The 20,060-nt window shown below is 36.4% G+C and overlaps 1 protein-coding gene across 1 annotated transcript in view; it reads left to right on the top strand.

The window, feature by feature from the left end:
- Nucleotides 1-271: 271 nt before the first annotated feature.
- Nucleotides 272-20,060, top strand: part of RGS13 (regulator of G protein signaling 13) — a gene marked incomplete at its 5' end in the record, with an annotated part of 20,146 nt that continues 357 nt past the window's right edge. Inside the window, 2 exons of the mRNA XM_008049349.1 lie at nt 272-438; nt 1,819-2,007. Coding sequence (XP_008047540.1) covers nt 272-438; nt 1,819-2,007 — 356 coding nt within the window. The remainder of the gene's footprint in view (nt 439-1,818; nt 2,008-20,060) is intronic.

Below are 20,060 nucleotides of genomic sequence, written 5' to 3'. Positions count from 1 at the left end.
AAACATGCTTCAAATTTACATATCTGACTGTTTCATAGATATTAATATACATGTAGATATACATATTGATATGCATGTAGATATATATCGATTTGGATATACATATAAATATACATATAAACACATATATACATGTAAATAAAAAATATTCTGTTGTTAAATAATTTGAGAGGCTTTAATCAAATTTTTGTTTTAAACTGCATTTAACATTGTTCAGATTTTTGATGATTTTTGACCTATGAAAATAAACTGATTTCTCCTCTACTTTTAGATGGTCCTGTAGTCTATGCAGCTTATTTAAAAATGGAGCACAGTGACGAGAATATTCAATTCTGGATGGCATGTGAAACTTATAAGAAAATTGCCTCACGGTGGAACAGAATTTTTAGGGCAAAGAAGCTTTATAAGATTTATATCCAGCCACAGTCCCCTAGAGAGGTAACTACCTGACAGTGAGGGAAAATGGAAATCAGTACATCCCTGGGAGGGAGGACACCAATATCTGTCAAACATCCAAGAGGGAAGCACTTTATATCCTGTATCTCCTAAAATGCTATACATTTAGTATTGCTAACCTTATTTTACAGATAAGAAACACAAGAATCAGAGAACTTGTTCAGTGTCACAAGGCCATTAAGTGGTAAAGCTAGGATTGTCTGACTCCAAAACTTCTCCCCATTCAATTATCTTAATTCCTAGGAAAGTTAAAAAGAAAAAAGGGGTTCTTGGAAGAAAGTTGGCCTTGTCATCAGAAAATACAAATACCATAAATAGACATGTGGAAGTCCCCAGGGGTGTTGGGCAATGAGAAATAATAATTCCTGTTAAGGGGATAAGAATAGAGGAAAGCATATGAGACGTCTATCACTCTGGACAGTCCCACATCATTGACTTACTTCTCAAAACTCTTGTCTGGAAACACTTGGTTGATTGAAATAACCACTTCTTCCCTCTGTTTCTCCACTTCTTTTTTCCCCCCATTTCGGAGTATATTAAGTTAAAATAGCATTTGTGACTACTAAGGAAGATACATTTTAAAATAGCATCAACTTGTCTTTTTCTTAAAAAGTGACCTTTGTCTTATAAACTTCCCGGTTTGTGGACTGCTGCTAACAAACCCATTTGCATCCTCCTAAGTAAGCAGTGGTTTTGGAGACTTCCCTGGTCTTGTGCCTTGAGTATCTCTTACTTTTAAAAAAGCAAAAAGTGTGCCCATTATAAGTCTTCTTCTTTTTTTTAATCAATATTTTTTATTATGATATTGCGGGGTACAGTTAAGGGTTAGGTATACAAATACATTTCATTCAGGCACCCTGTTGATAAGAGGTGTTTTCCCGTCCCCAATAAGTCTTCTTTATTTTATTTCACTGAGTCAGGGTCTCACTCTGTTGCCCAGACTAGATAGAGTGCAGTAGCACGATCACAGCTCACTGCAGCCTAGACCTCCTAGGCTCAGGCAATCCTTCCATCTCAGCCTCCTGAGTAATTAGGACTATAGGTGTGTGCTAACATGTCTGGCTAGTTTATTATTTTATTTTATTTTATATTTTGTAGTGATGAGGCCTCGCTATGTTGTCCAGGCTGATCTCGAACTCCTGGGCTAAAGTAATCCTCTCACTTTGACCTCCCAAATTGCTGGGACTACAGGCATAAGCCACAGCATTCGGCCATAAGTCTTTTTAGATACCAATGAAACTGCCAATAAAATTATCCTATTCTACTGAAAAGGAGAAGGGGTATAAATTCAGCCTTTCCATTATACGTATGTCTATCTCCAATTATTCTTACTTATGCTATACATGCAATTTCACTTTTCAGATTAACATTGACAGTTCAACAAGAGAAGCTATCATCAAGAACATTCAAGAACCTACTCAAACATGTTTTGAAGAGGCACAAAAAATAGTCTATATGCATATGGAAAGAGATTCCTATCCTAGATTTCTAAAGTCAGAAATGTACCAGAAACTTTTGAAAACGATTCAGACCAACAACAGTTCCTCAAAAGTTTAAATTGAAGATGGTATTGGAAGTACGGGCTTGGTCTTTTAATTTAGAAAAACAAAATCAGTAATACATAGGAATGCAAGAGAAATCAAATTATAAATTGATTTTTTAGTTTCCAAAGAGAAACAGATTCTAAGAGAAATGGACTCTAGAATTCTTTTAACATGAACAACACAATTTATAGAACATACCTATGTAGTTTCATTAACATATAAGGGAAATGAAGGTACTTCTTCGTGGCACAAAAAGTTATAAAGTTTTTACTGTAGTAGTCAACTAATGGATGCTTTCTTATTAATAAAATCTTGCTGTCAAAATGCAAGATTTAAAAATTGTAGCTGTATGAATTATGTCTCCAGCATGAATGTATTCTACAGATAGGGTATTTTTAATAACTTTAATTAGTAGACAGTCTTGGTACTCACAGTATATCGTGAACTTGCATTGCCATAAGGGTATACAATTTGGTGTCCATATTTTACAATTTTTTTCTCTTACAATATGAATTAATCATGGTCTTGTTAATGAATAAAGCCAAATATAAACTAAAGATGTATAAATACATGACTTTTTCAAAGACAAAAAAATATATATTTTCCAGTACAAATTTCTAATGGCCTAAAGCTGGTACATTATAACAGTGAGAACATTTAATATTTTTACTTTCCATAGTGTTCTTGAAAAGTGTAGGCAATTTAACACATTCATTTGATGCTAACTTACTGTCACTTTAAAACAACGTTAAAAGAATCCAGATTCAACATCCATCTTCAGAAACTCATCAAAATATTTACAAGTATAAGATGGCTGCCTTTTATACTTAAAATAATTTTAAAATTTTAAGTCTTATACTCCTGAAGGAAGAAAGCATGCAAAAATTATGTCCTCCTTGAAGTAATTTTTAATTCATGTTTTCTCTTGGTTGTGAAAAATAATTTTAAAAGATTTGTCCCTTTTACCGAAACAAAGCTTTTCCTCTTTTCCTAGTGATTCACTAATTTTTATGCCACTGCACTATTTATTCCATAAGTCATTACATTTTATTGGTACCTAGAAGAATAAATTTTATGTCAGATGCCTCTATAGCTGACAAAATCCCAGGTGTTTTGTCAGTAGCGTTTCACACTTTTAAAAAGATGAGCAACAGGTATTCTTAGCACTCATTCAAGTGCTAAGAAAAACTAAGTCAATAAACCACCTTGCCTCCAATTCTAAACCAAAGGAAGTCAAGCAACAAAAAATGAATAAACAGAGAAGCGTCACTGATTAAAAAAAAAAAAAACTGATACTTCGATTCCACACAATGTAAGGAATACTGAATTTATTGTTAAGAATCTTGGGTTTTGGTTCTGGGTTTCGCAGACTAGCTATATATGCTTATTTCGCTCTAGGTAAACTACAGAAACATACACAAATTACTTATTTTTCTGCTCCTCTGTTTCTTCATCTTTAAAATGAGGTGATTAGAATATATAATATGTTAGTTCCTTTTCAGTTTCAAAATTCTGATTACCTTCAGGATTTTTAAATAACTGAGTTCTTCAACATCTGGAAGATTTTGTGTGGTATTCTATTGCCTGTCCTGTGATTTTGTATATGTAGTTGTATGACCTATGCTCAAAACAGAACTTTCTCACGAGAGTGCTCTTCTAAGATCACTAGTGTAAATCATTAACAAGCTCCACCCTCCCTGACTCGCTCCCTTGACCCAGGCCTTCCCATACCATTCACTGTTGAAACCTGTGCATGGAGATTCTTCAAAAAATTAAAAATAGAACTGCCATATAATCCAGAAATCCCACTTCTGGGTACTTATCCAAAGGAATTGAAAACAGGATCCTGAAGAGATATCTATGCCCCCATGTTCACTTCAGCGTTATTCACAATAGCCAAGATATGAAAACAACTAGAAGTTCCTCAACAGATATAAGTAGATAAAGAAAATGTTATGTGCACAGAGATACAAACACTCACAGTGGAATATTATTCATCCTTTAAAAGTGAAGAAATCTTGCCATTTGTACTAACTTGGTTGGAGAAGTTATGCCAAGTCAAATAAACAAGACACAAAAAGAGAAATACTGCCTGATCTAATTTATATGTAAAATCTAGAATATTCAAACTTACAGAAGAAGACATAGTAGAATGGTGGTTTCCAGAGACTAGAGGGAGGAAGAAATGGGGAGATATTGGTCAAGGGGCACAAAATTTTAGTAATGCAGAATGAACAAGTTCTAAAGATTTAATGCACAGAGCATGGTGACATTAGTTAACAATACTGTGTGTATTATTGAAATTTTCTAGGAGAATAGATCTTAAATCTTCTCAACACACATACACATGGAAAAGGTAATTATGTCGAACGACAGGCATGTAAATTAACTGAATTGCAGGGGTTATTTCAAAATGTGTACTTTATCAAAACATCAAGTTGTACATCTTAAATATATACAAATTTTATATCAATTATATCTCAATAAAACTGTTTTAAAAAACCTTCACAACTTTTCTTAGAAAGACTGGATTATCCTATCATTATAAGACAAATTTCAGGAGAATAAAATACTATATTTTTCACAACACTCGTTGTACATAAATTTTAGTGATGATGTGTATAAAGTGATAGAAACTGTATAATTTACACTGGATGGGAAAAAGTGTGATATTGTTAGGCTCATTAGAGCATGGGTAATATTGTTGATTGTTGAGGAGATCAGAGGGTAACAAAAGAATAGAAATTCCTTGAGGCTATAGAGGTATCTTATTCTACATTATATTCCCACTGCTAGACAGAAAATATGGAACATATCACACTAAAAAATAGATAAATTAATGAGTGAAGGAGTAAATAAATGAATCATCACCAAAAAAAAATAAATAAATCTAGTGCCAGATCTCCATTATGCTGTAACTTAGCCCTACCTGTCTTTAAAAAGCAATTCATAGTTTGCACAGAAAATGTAAGATTTAAGAACTTACACATGCATAAAAGTAGAGCATTATGGCCTGAATTTGAACAATTCAGCAAACTGTCTACCAAATGCATAGAAAGACTCCACAAACAGAAATGCAGTTCTACTAAATATTGATGGTCTGGGAGAAAGTGTAATAATTCAAGGCAACAAGGTACAGGAAAATTTATATAAGTGTATGAATGTAGTTGCCTGGTTAAAGGGAAAGCAGGCTTTAAAGTAATGCTCAGTCATATCATCAATGAAACAGTCATGATTCTGGTTGTTTTCTTTCTTTTCTTTCTTTCTTTTTTTTTTTTTTTGAGTAGGAATCTCACTCCGTCACCTAGACTGGAGTGCAGTAGTATGTTCACAGCCACCACAGCCTCGACCTGCTGGGCTCAGGAGATTCCTCTGCCTCAGCCTTTAAAGTGGCTAGAAATACGGGTGCAGCCACCATGCAGGGTTACATTTTTTTATTTATTGTAGAAACGAGGTCTAGTCATGTTGCCCAGGCTGATCTCAAACCCTTGAACTCAGGAAACCCTCTCACCTCGGCCTCCCAAAGTGCTGGGATTACAGGTGTGAGCCACTGCACCAGGCTTGTTTTCATTATTAACACATTCATATGTCAAAATTTTCTTGATTTTTAAAAAATTTTTAGAGTGGTAGAGTACATGTGAGGATTTACTGCACAAGTAAGTTGCATGCAGATGAAGGTCTGGGCTTGTAGTCCGCCCTTTCTCCCCTGAGAGTGGACCTGGTGTGTGGTGTATTGCGATGTACTCCTCATCCTTCTTCCCTCCTCCCTCCCTCCCTCCCCTAGCAGTGCCTAGTCTCTGCCATTCTCGCCCTAGTGCTCATGTGACCAGTGATCAGAGCCCTCTAATGAGTAAGAACATGCTCATTAGATATTATAAACAAAACAAAGCGGATGTTTCTGTGATAGTTCACTTAGTATGATGGTCTCCAGCTATATCCATGTTGCTGTAAGAGACATGATTTTGTTCTTTATGGCTGCATAATACTCCATCATGTATATGTGGCATATTTTATTTATCAAGTCCACTTTTGATGAGCATCTGGGTTTCTTCCATATTTTTGCTACCATGAGTAGTGCTGCAATAAACATTTGTGTGCAGGTGTCTTTTTGGTAGAGCAATTTACATTCCTCTGGGTATATTCCCAGAGGTAGAATTATGTAATCACATGAAAGCTCAATTCTTAGCTCTTTGAGAAAAAGCCACACTGCTTTCCACGAAAGTTGAACTAGCTTGCCCTCCCACCAACAATGTAGAAATGTTCACTTTTCTCCACAGCTGTGCCAATACCTGTGGTATTTTACCTTTTTAAAAAATGATAGCCGTCCTTACTGGTGCTAAGTGGTATCTCACTGTAGTTTTGATTTGCATTTCTCTGATAATTAGTGAGCCTGCGCATTTTTCATGTTTGTGGGCTGCTTGAATGTCTTCCTTTCAGAAATGTCTTTTCATGTCCTTTGCCCACTTTTAAATAAGTTTAAAATATGTTTGTTTTTTCCTGTCCATTCATTTGAGTTGCAACAACTCAGCAACTTGCAATTCTTCTTACAACCAAGAAAGTCCTTGATTCTCTTTTTCAAAATCAGAAAGGTCAGTTGAATGAGTGTGTGAATAAATTTGCCAAATTTCCTTTTCAAACAATTTCTAAAAGCTGAGCTTCTAAATGTTTAATTACCTTCCATTAACATTCTTACTGATTACAGAAAAACTGCTTTTGACTCTCCAGTCATAGCAGCTTCTTAGCATTTGTCAGACTATTCCAGAGGAAATAACTCATATCTGTTTCACTTGCTTTGTTTGGTACATAGCACAGGATCAATGTGCTATACAAGTTGGTAAATATTCTATGCTTTTGATAAAAACTAAAATACCTAAAATATTTAATATTATTTTTCCAAATAATTAAGTATAAAAAATTTGTTCAAGATCATTTTACTGTGAAAAATGTTTCTTGGGTCTCTAAGTCGACTGAAATGGCATTACTAATTTTAAAATACTGGCAGGGCATGGTGTCTCAAGCCTGTAATCCCAGCACTTTGGGAAGCCGAGGCGAGAGGATTGCCTTAGCCTAGGGGTTCGAGACCAGCCTGGGCAACTTGGTGATACCTCATCTCTACAATATATCAAAAAATTAGCCAGGCATGGTAGCGCACACCTGTAGTTCTGGCTACTTGGAAGGCTGAGGTGAAGGATTGCCAGAGTCCAGCAGGTCAACGCTGGGGTGGCTGTGAGCATGCCACTGCACTCCAGGCTGGGTGACAGAGTAATACTCAAAAAAAAAAAAAATATATATATATATATATATATATATATATATATATATATACTTATAAAGCTATGCTATATGATATAAAGTGAATATTAACTGGAATTCTTAAGAAGCATAAGGATTAGTATAACACACAATAAACGTTTGAGAGGCTCATTTCTGAGAAAGATAATTAGCTGCACAAGAGAGTATTTTCGTAAAGAAGTCTATGATGGATTAAGGTGGACTGTGGTTGGTTGTGGAAGGTTTTACCACAACAGTCCAATTTTATGTGAGCCACTGGATTTTATTTATTTTCTCTTTTAAAATACCAGTATTAAAAATACGGGTTAAAGTCTTAGATATCTGAACTTGACAATGATTCCTAGCCATTCTAAGCCAGAAAATCAAAAGTTTCCACAAGTTTCAAAACCTCCTCATCTCATTCTGTCAGTGAACCAGTATATGTATGAGCAAGTAGGAAATGTTCTACATACACAGCCATAACACAAGTGTTTTGAGCACTTTCAGAGAACCTGGGCCCTTCTCATTCAAACTGTACCAAATCAGCCTAATAATGACACAATTCGCAAATGGAAGCAGGATAATTAGCATTCTTTACTACTTATTTCTCCCCTTGAAGACGGATAACTGTACCCCAAAACAGAGTTAAGTCTAGAGTTTTCGGGTTTAATATACTCTGGATTTACCTCTTAAATGGTTTCTCTTCTCAGCTCTCTCAGCACTTTAACATCATGTTGGGTAAACAAAATGCCATATGGTATCATAAAACAAAAAGCTTTGGGCTGAGGTACAAAGCAACTGGATTGGAGCCTTTCCATTCACCTAACGTTAATCCATCTTGAGCACACAGTAGGTTTCAACTCTTTGTATAAAATAAAGTGAGACTAGATGATCGAGTAAGCCACATGCTGTGTTTTATTACATCTCATTACTAATGTACTTATCATTTTCTTTCCTACAACTAGCTTGAACTCATTTTGAAGAGTAATTCCTCCAAAAAATAAAGTTTTTCATGAACACGTAGATAATGAACTATTTATTTTTCATTTGACACTAGTTATGGGAGTTATCATAAAGATTTGACTTCAGAACAGAAAATTTAAACCTAAATTCTATATGTACTTATTCTTAAGTGCTGTCTGTCCAAGAGTTCTATGTGGAAGTATGTGACTCGTACTGATAGTTAAAATAGTTTCAGGTCTTTTTCACTTAATATTTCAATTACTGCTTTTCTCAGTTTTCATTTAATAAATATTATTTATTCAAAAGAATTTAAAAATAATTACCAAAAGGTTACAAGAGTATATTCAAATTAACACTTTTTGACATTATATTTGTTTTATACTTAGTATAAAATTTATAAGTTAAAAACATATTTCTAGACTTCTGAGATAAGATCCTGAATATATTTATGATCTTTTTTATTTATATATATATATATTTTTTTTTTCAGACTTTGGAAGTGTATGAAATAAAACTTCATTGTCCCTGCATAAAAATAAAATCTTATCATCTCCAAAAGAAGATAATGATAGAGATTTGTACAATTCAAAATTCAAGCATCTTGGCAGAGATGAAAACATCTCTATTTATAATTCATCAGTCATACCATAGCTTCACCAACTACAAAGTACTTTTTACTAATTTTGGAAGAATGACTACAGAAAGAGATATATGTAGCTTTCTTCACAGACATAAAAGGCTGTAATTTATAGAAAATGATACGACCTCCACTGCCTAAAAATATCTTCTTCATTTCTAGAGCCTGGAATTCCCACCACTGGTCATACATTTTTTAATGGCATCAAATTCATGTTATAAGAAGTGAAACACTAATGCTAACCCCTTAGACATTGCCTAGCAGAAAACAAAACCTGGAAAAATAGAATGTGGGAATACAGGGTAGCCTAAGAAAATATCTAGGCTGAGAGAACAAAGGTATTAGGACAACTAAAGGTTATTAGGTATTGAATAGGACTAGGAAAACACATGGAAAAGAATTGTTATAAAAATATCTTTATATTGTTTATAGTTAACCAAAGGAGGGGAGACTCAGTTTAAGAATCTAGTATTCTAAACTGATAATTATGCATTTTAGTAGAAAAAGAGAACTAATATTCCTATTAAGTTTCTCAATAAATAATATTTATAGAAGCATTTATTTAATAAAAATCTATGCGGTTTCTACTAATGTATATATTGTACAAACATTAATTAGGTGAGGTTTCTGCTCTCAGGGATGTGTGAGTTGGTAATTAAAATACAAAATAATAATGGTCAAGGTAGACATATGTAAAGACTGCTGTGGAATTCCAGCAGATGCATTTACCTCTACCCAGAAGAATCTAGAAAGAATAGAAAATGCGATGTTTAAGATGAGTTTTGAATTACTGAATTAAGATGAGTCTCTTAATAACTATTAAGAAATCACTCAAAGGAAAGGGGAAGGCAGTATACATTGGAGCGAAGACTAGAGAGGGAGACTCTTGTGGCAACGAGAAAGATTTGGAAGAAGGTAAAGGCTCTACAAAAGGATCTGAGTTCAAATGCTGGCTCCAACACTTAGCAACTGTGAGATTTAAGAAAACTGCTTAATCTCACTGAATCATATTTTTTTCTTCATTTGTAAATAATAAAAAACAGCATTAATAACATGAACCTCATAGGATGCTGTACATATAATATGCATGTCAAGTCCTGATACTGTGTTCAATAAAATGTAACATTATCAGTTACCATAAAAGCCCAAATGAAAGGCAACGATAGAATGAGCTAGGTAAATGAAGAACAGAGAAAATTTCTAAGGGAGAAGTTGTGAACTGATCAGATCTGGGCCGTGAGAGAACAACCAAGGCGGATCCCGGGTTTCTAAATTAAGCGGCGGCAAAAGTCCAGATGTCAGGAAAGGAGCACAGCAGGGTGAGCCGGATCCAGTGGGCATGTGGAATGTGCGGTGGCCACACGCTGCAAATGGGACTCCAGAGACAGAGGTCAGAAGAGTCCATCTGGGAACTGTTAGCATGATCCCGTCACCGACCAGATGAGAGCTTATAGGGAAACTGTGCGGAACAGAGAGGAGAAACCAACAGACCCAATCCAATCTCAGGAAAGAATATAACGTATGGAGGACCCTTAATTTCTCAATGTAAGCTCATCATGATATTTATAGTTATGAGAATGACCTTTTATGATGTTTTACTATGTAGAAGGTATTGTGTGATAAGTGTTTTGATATGTTATTCATTCAGCAAATAATATTGAGCATATACTATAGGTCAAAATGATTATCAGAGGAGGATTTGCCTACAAACTAAGCAGAAATCATGTTTGCCTTCATAAAGCTGGCATTGCCTTTATGTAATAAAAGGTAATCAGACCATGAAAATCACATTCGATTATGATAAGCACCATAAAGAAACAAAAGCAAAATAAAATGGTAGAGTGACAGGTGCAATTGAGGATGTACTGGAGAAAGAAGTCAAGGGATCTTCTCTGTGTAGTTACTGACAGCCCTCATCAAGAATGAGGAATCTGAGACTTTGAGACGTTAAATAACCCGTGTGACTGAGTGAGTGAGTGAAGAACACTTAACATGAGCACGATCATCTTAGATTTTTAAGTAAACAATATTGTTAATATAGGCACAATGTCACACAGCGGCTCTCTAGAACCGCTTCTTGCACAACTAAAGCTTTATACCTGTTGGCTAGCAACTCCCCATTTCCCCTGGAAACCACAATGCTAGTTTCTGCTTCTAAAGGTTTGACTATCTTAGCTACCTCATATAAGTAAAATCATGCAATATTTTCCCTTCTGTGACTAGCTTATTTCATTTAGCATAATGTCTACGAGATTCATCCATGTTATTGCATATTATAAGAATTTCTTTTTTTTTTTTTTTTTAAGTTGGAGTCTCACCCGGTCGCCCGGAGTGCAGGGGCTGCTCCCAGCCACTGCAGCCTCGACCCGCTGGACTCCGGCGATCCTTCCGCCTCAGCCTTCCGAGTAGCCGGAATTACAGGCATGCGCTACCACACCTGGCTGATTTTTTTATTTATTGTAGAGATGAGGTCTCACCAAGTTGCCCAGGCGGGTCTCGAACCCGCAGGCTCAGGCAATCCACTCACCTCAGCCTCCCAAAGGCGCAGGATTACAGGCTGAGCCACCGAGCCCGGCTACGACTTTCTTATTTTTAAGGTTGAATAATATTCTGTTGTATGTATAAACAATAAGCATGTTGGCTATTATAAATAATGCTGCAATGAATATGGGTACGCTAACATCTCTGAGAGTCTGATTTCAAATATTTTGGATGAATATTCAAAAATGGGATTGCTGGATCATTTTATAGTGCTGTTTTTTAATTTTTAAAGTAATCTCCATACTGGTTTTCACAGTAGCTGCATCATTTTGCATTCTCAAACACCATACAAATGTACAAGGGTTCCAATTTCTTTACATCCTTGCCAACACTTACTATCTTGTGTGTGTTTGGGTTTGTGTGTGTGTGTGCATGTGTGTGTGTGTGTGGTGTGTATAGCCATCCTAACAGATGTGAGGTGATATCTCATTGTAGCTTTGATTTGCATCTTCCTGACAATTAATAGCACTGAACATCTTTTCATATACTTTGAGGTCACTTATAATGTATTTATTTGGAGTATGGTATTGGTATAAAGACAGACATATAGACCAATGAAACAGAATAGAGAGCTCAGAAATTAACCTATGACTATGTGGTCAACTGATCTTTGACAAAGGTACCAAGAATACACAATGAGGAAAGGATGATCCCTTCGACAAATGATGTTGAGAAAACAAAATATCCATGTGCAAAAGAATGACATTGAACCCTAATCTTACACCATACATGAAATTCAACGCAAAAGACTTAAACATAAGACTTAAAACTGTAAAACTCTAAAAATAAAACATAGGATTAATGTCCTAAAGCTTTGTCACATTGATCTCAAGACTATGATACCAAAAGCGCAGACAAAAATAGACAAGTAGGACTACATCAAGCTAAAAAATTCTGCAAAGCAATGAAAATAATCAACAGAGTGAAAAGGAAACCTGCAGAATGGATGAAAATATTTGCAAACTATATATCAGATAAGGGGTTAATTTTCATAATACGGAGAAACTATCACAACTTAATAGCAAAAAAATCTAATAACCTGATTTAAAAATAGGTCAAGAACTTGAATAAACAGTTTATTCAGTCCCTCTTGGCCAAAACCAAGATTTTTCTTATTCTAATATCTTAACCAATATAACTACTGACTTCCACAAACAAGCTAAGTGGAAAATAAATGTACAGTTATCTAATATATACAAATATGTATGCAAATTTAAAACGCCATTACCTATACAGATTGATTTAATATGGATGATTACTATTATACTTATCTCTAGTTACTGCTGCTAAAAAACTTATACAAATTAGTTTAAAACATCGTTGATACCTAGGTCTCCACTTAGAAGAAATAATTGCCAGGAAACTGATGAAATGACACCCAAGTTTCAATATTAAAATGAAACACTTTCTCTTTAGTTAGCAAATATGTTGCTCAAGCCAGGAATGGAAAACCCCTTACTGGGTACTCAGCATATATTTACTAAAGAGAAGAGAGGGGTGAAGGTAGATGAACCAAACTACCATCTGTTAAGAGGTTGGAGGCCATGGTCTTCACTATGCAGCATCCCAGCACATCACGGTGACTTGAATGAAAAGTGAGCAGAGGAGATCCAGGGCAAGGTCAAGGTCACAAACAGTCAGTACCAACCAGATACACCTTCAGTTTGAGGAGGAACAAGTATGGGCAAATAGCAAGAAATATCATTAGAAATGCCAAAAGTGAAAGAAATTACTGAAAGGATCTGGAACAAAGAATGTAGAGAATTTTGAGAAAATAAAGGAGAAACTTATGAGTGCAGTTTTATTTCATTTTAACAAGCAGCATCTTTCTCATCTGCCAGTCACATATGCAGCAGCATTTGTCAATTTCCAAAGCACCTCCTAGCATCAGGCATCTATCATTGTTGCCTTGTCCTACAATCTTGCTTAAAATGAAGAACCAGTACTTACAGCTTAGATAATTTATCTAAGTATAAACTAGTATAATTATAAAAATAACTTTACTAGTGGCATTTTCAAATTTTAACAGTTTATGGGCAGAATGCCTTCAAAAATCAATGACATCTTCATAATTCATGGAAGAATGTAGACTTACATTATTTTACATGAGCCTGAAAACAAGCCTACTGGTAATGCACTTTTTATCTCAGATATATAGAGAAGGAGAGTAATGAGAGCCAATGAGCAGGACCTTTAAACTACATGGGCCAGTCGCCGAATGGTGAGATTCAAGTGCACAAACAGAAATCTGATAGCAGGATGATAATAGAGCCCGCCCTGCAGGAGTGCTGCATGAATTCAGTGAGTTGATGGATGTGCATGTCCAGAACACAGTACCTGACAGATAGTCGTGATCCTAACAAGACAGTCATTAAAAGACAGCACCTGTTTTTAGAAAGTCTTGGCTTGTGAGAATAAAAATGGATTAAAGCAATAGCTAAGATACAAGAAAAAATATGAAATATCTAAGGGGAAACAGAAGGGGTAGTAAAGTAAATTTAAAAGAATAGCAGCCTCAGATGTCAAACAGTAGTCACAGTTCTAGTATGTCTCCATTCATTAAGCTCAAATGTATTCATTACTTCTTCAGTGTTTCATTACATGCTTTGCGGTTGTGAGGTATTGGGCTAGTTGCAGGCAACATGCAATAGGCAAATACAATATGATTCAAACCTTCAATGTACTTAGCAGCAGTAGGAAGGAAAGATTAATGGACCAATAAGCACAATGCAGAGTGCTATGATGGTAAATAAGCAATGTTTATAATGACAAACACCCTTCATCAGAGAACTTCAATTCTTAATAAGGAAACTCTCCAATACAAGAAAGGAATATGCCAGATCTACGAACATACTTTGCTTGAAATTTATACTTTAAGAGGAATGATGTACAGAAAGAGGGGGAAATCTGCTTGATAACTTGACTGCTTGACAGGATTACAGCTCATCATGCTGCTTCTCATTAATAATGCATTTTGCTATAATAATAGACACTTAGATGTGTTTCTCTTATAGCACTTTGAACTGAATTCTCTCTCACAGGATTCTGCTGGTGAGAAGAATAAAAAAAGACAGCTAAAGTAAATATAGTCTGTTATATGCTGTAACACTGTTTGATAGCACCCCAGTCTCTTGGTGATTCGTACGCAAGTTACACCCCAAACAACTAAATATAAAATTGGAATTTATGTGCTAGCACGGTTTTTATGTCTCAGTTTGGCAGTTTCTATTTAGAGTTGTCACAGATGAATGCTATTAATAGCTTATGGGTTTGGTGAAAAGTGTCATAAAAGCTTATTCTTTGAGAAGCAAAAGAGAGAAAAATAAGATTCTGAGGTTTCATTTCCAGGAAAAAACTTGGAAGCTACTAGGTGCCAGGTACTGTGGATGGTCATTTTGCTTTTCATATCTCATTTAAGTCTCAGAATAAATGTATAAAGAAGTTATTATTAACTACTTTCTTCTAAGAGAAAAAATGGGGCTCAGATTAAAAACTTGCCCAAACTCACTCAATGAACTAAGAGACCATGCCAAGCCTAAAACTAAATATTTTCTGACTCCAAAGTCTATCCTTTGTCATAAATCAAATGAGATTTTGCTTTAATTGTACCTCATTTTTATTCACGCCACATGCACAGATGTCAGCCTCTGACATTGAGGGAATCATGACTAATGATTGATTTTCTTGATAAATCTTAAAATAGCTATATTTATAATTCACATGATATGAAGATGGTTGCAGTCACCTTTTTAAAGACATGCAAGTTAGGAAAGTATTTTTATGAAATATGCAATTAATATTGATATGTGCATTTTAAAAAGAAAAATCAAAGCATAATTTTAAAAGAAATTAGTCACCACCGAAAGGCAAAGAAACCATTTAGATAACACTGTAATCTTTTCATTCAGATAACAGAAAGACATTCAGAAATCATCAGAGCATCTCTTGTTAGGTAGACTTGTCTAGAGTAGTCGCTCACTCACTGAACTATCCCCAATAACCTATATTTTCCCAGTCTACTACATCCCTTATTTGACCCGAACTGTGCAATACTACCACGTATCAGAACCACCATTTATGGTGCACCCTTTTTGCCAGTTATTGTGCTAAAATATGTAACATGTTGCCATACTCATCCTCAATAACTCTAAAGAATGGGTACCCTGAACCCCATTTTTCTGAAATGTTTACTTCCCTGGATGTAATTGTTATTTCCCTAAAGTCACAAATCTGATAAATGATGGGGCCAGGCAAAAGTTCAAGCCCAGGTCTTTCTGATTCCAAGGATGACTCCTGCTCCTCCAGTTCTCACTGCCTCTCAGTATATCCCCCATTTTTCCACAGGTGGTCCTAGCGTTCTCTTAATCATGTTTGGGTCTAGAACAGAAAATATTATTCCCCCTCACTCTGTCTCTCTACTTCCACCTCCCTTGTATTCTTTATCGGAATGAATGACATCACTTTTCAACCTTAATATAACTGTATGCTCATTTGTGTGTTTCTTTCACTAAACTCTCAATCACCTTTGTATGTCCAAAACCTATCAAAGAGCCTGAAAAAATGTTTAAAATGTACCTAATGTAAAGTAAAAATTTTTAAAAAATTAATGTGATGCTGAAGGTATCACATTATCAGACTTCAAACTGTACTACAAGGTAACAATAACTAAAACAGTATGGTACTGATACAAACAATAGACCAACGGAACAGAATTGAAAATACACAAATAAAACCATTGGCATACAACTACTTTATCTTAGACGAAGCTGACAAAAGCAAACTCTGAGGAAAGGATACCCTATTTAGCAAACGGCATTGGGAAAATTGACTAAACATATGCAGAAGAATAAAGCTGGATCCCCTTCCTCTTACCATACACGAAAAAACTCAAGATGGATTAATGACTTAAACATAAGCTCTCAAACTATAAAAATTATAGAACAAAGTATAGGAAACACTCTTCTGGACATTGGCTTAGGAAACAAATTCATGACTGACATCTCAAAAACAAAAAGAGCAAAAGAAAAAATTGACAAAAGGGACCTCATCAAACTCAAGAACTTCTGCACAGCAAAAGAAACTATCAACCAAGTTAAAAGTCAACCTACAGATTGGGAGAAAATAATTACAAACTATGAATCCAAAAAAGGCCTAATACCCAGAATCTACAAAGAACTCAAAGGAATTAACAGGAGAAAACTAACAACACTATTAAAAAGTGGGCTAAGGACATGAACGACAGTTCTCAAAGACATACAAGCAGCCAACAAGCATATGAAAATATGTTCAACATCACTATCATCAGAGAAATGCAAATCAAAACCACAGTGAGGTACCATCTCACACCAGTCAGGATGGCTTTTATTAAAAAGCCAAAAATTAATATAACAGATGCTGGTAAGAATCTCCATAACATTTCCTGTCAAATATAATTCAGTTAAAATCACTTCAGTAACATGGTATATGTCTCTTCAAAGAGCTTAGTTTTGATTACTACCCTAAACTCATCATTTTCTTGCTCTCTCATGTTCCCTCCTCTCTGTCTTTCTCTTTCTGTCACATGCATACAAACACACACAAATTTACAAGCTCCTTGATTTCATATGCCTTTTTATCATTATGCAATTTAATGCACATAAAATGCCCATTTTCAATTTATTCACCTCATAAATTTCAAATTATAATCCCAGTCAAAGGTTAATTATTTGTCATCCCTTTAAATCAGGATACCAGCCGGGCTCAGTGGCTCAGCCTGTAATCCCGCACCTCTGGGAGGCTGAGGTGAGTGGATTGTCTGAGCCCGTGGGTTCGAGACCCACCTGGGCAATAAGACCTCATCTCTACAATAAATCAAAAAATCAGCCGGGCATGGTAGTACATGCCTGTAATTCCGGCTACTTGGAAGGCTGAGGTGGAAGGATCGCCGGAGCCCAGCAGGTCGAGACTGCGGTGGTCGGGAGTGGCCACTGCACTCCAGTCTGGGCAACAGAGTGAGACTCCAACTCAAAAAAAAAAAAAAATCAGGATACCCACCCCCTGGGCCATGGGCTGGTACAGTCCAGTCTGTGGCCTGTTAAGAACCTGGCCACACAGAAGGAGTTTAGTAGCAGCTAGCAAATGAAGCTTCATCTGTGTTTAGAATCACTCCCCATTGCTCACATTACTACCTGAGCTCCATCTCCTGTTAGATCAGCAGCACGTTAGATTCTCATAGGAGCACGAACCCTATTATAAACTGTGCATGCAAGGGATCTGGGTTGTGCGTCCTTCAGAGAATCTAATGCCTGATGATCTGAGGTGGAGCTGAGGCAGTGATGCTAGCGCTGAGGAGTGGCTGCAAATACCAAGTTAAAAGTCAACCTACAGAATGGGAGAAAATAATTGCAAACTGTGAATCAAACAAAGGCCTAATATCCAGAATCAACAAAGAACTCAAAGGAATTAACAGGAGAAAGCTAACAACACCATTAAAAAGTGGGCAAGCCCGGCTTGGTGGCTCAGTCTGTAATCTCTCGCTTTGGGAGGCTGAGGTGAGTGGATTACCTGAGGACGCAGGTTTGAGACCCACCAGGGCAACTTGATGAGACCTCATCTCTACAATAAATCAAAAATTAACTGGGCGTGGTAGCGCATGCCTGTAGTTCCAGCTACTTGGAAAGTTGAGGCGGAAGGATCGCCGGAGCCCAGCAGGTAGAGGCTGCAGTAGCCAGGAGCGGCCACTGCACTCCAGTCTGGGCGACAGAGTGAGACTCCAACTCAAAAAAAAAAAAGTGGGCAATGGGCATGAACAACACTTCTCAAAGATATACAAGCAGCCAACAAGCATTTGAAAATACTTTCAACATCACTAATCATCAGAGAAATGCAAATCAAAACCACAGTGAGATACTATATCACACCAGTCAGGGTGGCTTTTATTAAAAATATTAATATAACAGATGCTGGTAAAATCTCCATAACAGTTTCTGTCAAATATGAGTCAGTGAAATTAGCAGTGAGAAATGATGGCACAGAGACCATAATAAATCAATTACTTGCATATTCATATCAAAACTCTTATCAATGAGTGGCAGGTGAGTTGATATACTTCAATTGTACAGCTGCATTTGGTGGCAGGGAGACAGCTCACAGAATGGGAAAAAATATTTGCCAATTGTATATCTGACAAAGGTCTGATATCCGGGATCTACAAGGAACTCAAAAGTGCCACAAGGGAAAAAACAGCCCCATTAAAAAATGGACAAAAGACATGAAAAGATACTTCTCAAAAGAGATATATGGGCAGCCAACAGACACATGAAAAAGTGCTCAGCCTCACTTGTCATTAGATAAATGCAGATCAAAACCATATTGAGATACCACCTAGCCCCAGTAAGAATGGCCATCACTAATAAAACAAAAAATAACAGATGCTGGTGAGGATGTGGAGAAAAAGGAACAATTCCATATGGCTGGTGGGAATACAAACTAGTTCAACCTCTATAGAAAACAGTATGGTGATTTCTAAAAGAACTAGACATTGACCTTCCATATGACGCAGCAATCCCCATACTGGAAATATACCCAGAGGAAATCAAATCATTCTACAAAAAAAGATACCTCCACAAGCATGTTTATTGCAGCTCTACTCACAATAGCAAAAGCATGGAACCAACCATGCTGTCCATCAAAACTGGACTGGATAACAAAAATATAATACATATACACAATGGAATATTATGCAGTCATAAAGAAGCTCAAACATACGAACTTCACAGCAACTTGGATGGATTTAGAGTCTATAACACTCAGTGATCTATCACAGATACAAAGAACAGAGTATCACATGTTCTTACTCATAAGCTGACCCTGAACATTTACCATAATATTATAAGAGAGAGATTGACAGTAGCAGGATACTGCCAGGGTGGGGAGGGCAATATACACCATCAATAAGGGTACCTGATCTCAAACCAGGCAAAATGGGGACCAAAGGGAAGCCCAAACTTTACCTGTATGATGTCCTCTTTACCTAATCCTGAATTGAACCCCACATCTTTAAAATAAAACTAAAAGATCAGGTGCAGTGGCTTAAGCCTATAATCACAGCACTTTGGGAGGCCGAGATGAAAGAATTACCTGAGCCCAAAGATTCGAGACCAGACTGGGTAACTTGGTGAGACCTTGTCTCTGCAATAAAAAACAAAACAAAATTAGCCAGGCATGGTAGCATGCACCTGTAGTTCCAACTACTTGGAAGGTTGAGGCAGAAGTGTCACCTGAGTCCAGCAGGTGGAGATTGCAGTGACTGTGAGAGTGTCACTGCATTCCAGCCTGGGCAACAGAGTGAAACTCTAACTAAAAAGAAAAATATAAGTAAATAAATAAAAATCTTGGCTTTTGAGGGCCAAAATAAAGTCTTGCAATTTACAGTAGTGACAAAGGCCTAAAAAGCCTTTCATTTAAGAGTTTTCTCGGGGCAGAGCAAGATGGCGACGGGGCAGCTCTGTCTGTGAAACTCTCCACCGAGGAGAATGCAAAGAGACTCTAGTTCTCTCCCCGGAGGTTGCAGATCCCATTGTCTGCAGCCTGCTCTTCACACGGAGCTCGACCATAGACTTTGCTGAGGCATCACCAAGGTCTGGGCAGCTACTGTGGTGGCTGCTGCT

This window comes from Carlito syrichta, unplaced genomic scaffold, assembly GCF_000164805.1.
Source record: "Carlito syrichta isolate Samal-C Ts95f unplaced genomic scaffold, Tarsius_syrichta-2.0.1 Scaffold132597, whole genome shotgun sequence".
Classification (NCBI taxonomy): Eukaryota; Metazoa; Chordata; class Mammalia; order Primates; family Tarsiidae; genus Carlito; species Carlito syrichta.
Note: the sequence above shows the minus strand (reverse complement) of the source record. Positions and strands in the feature narration are given on the sequence as shown.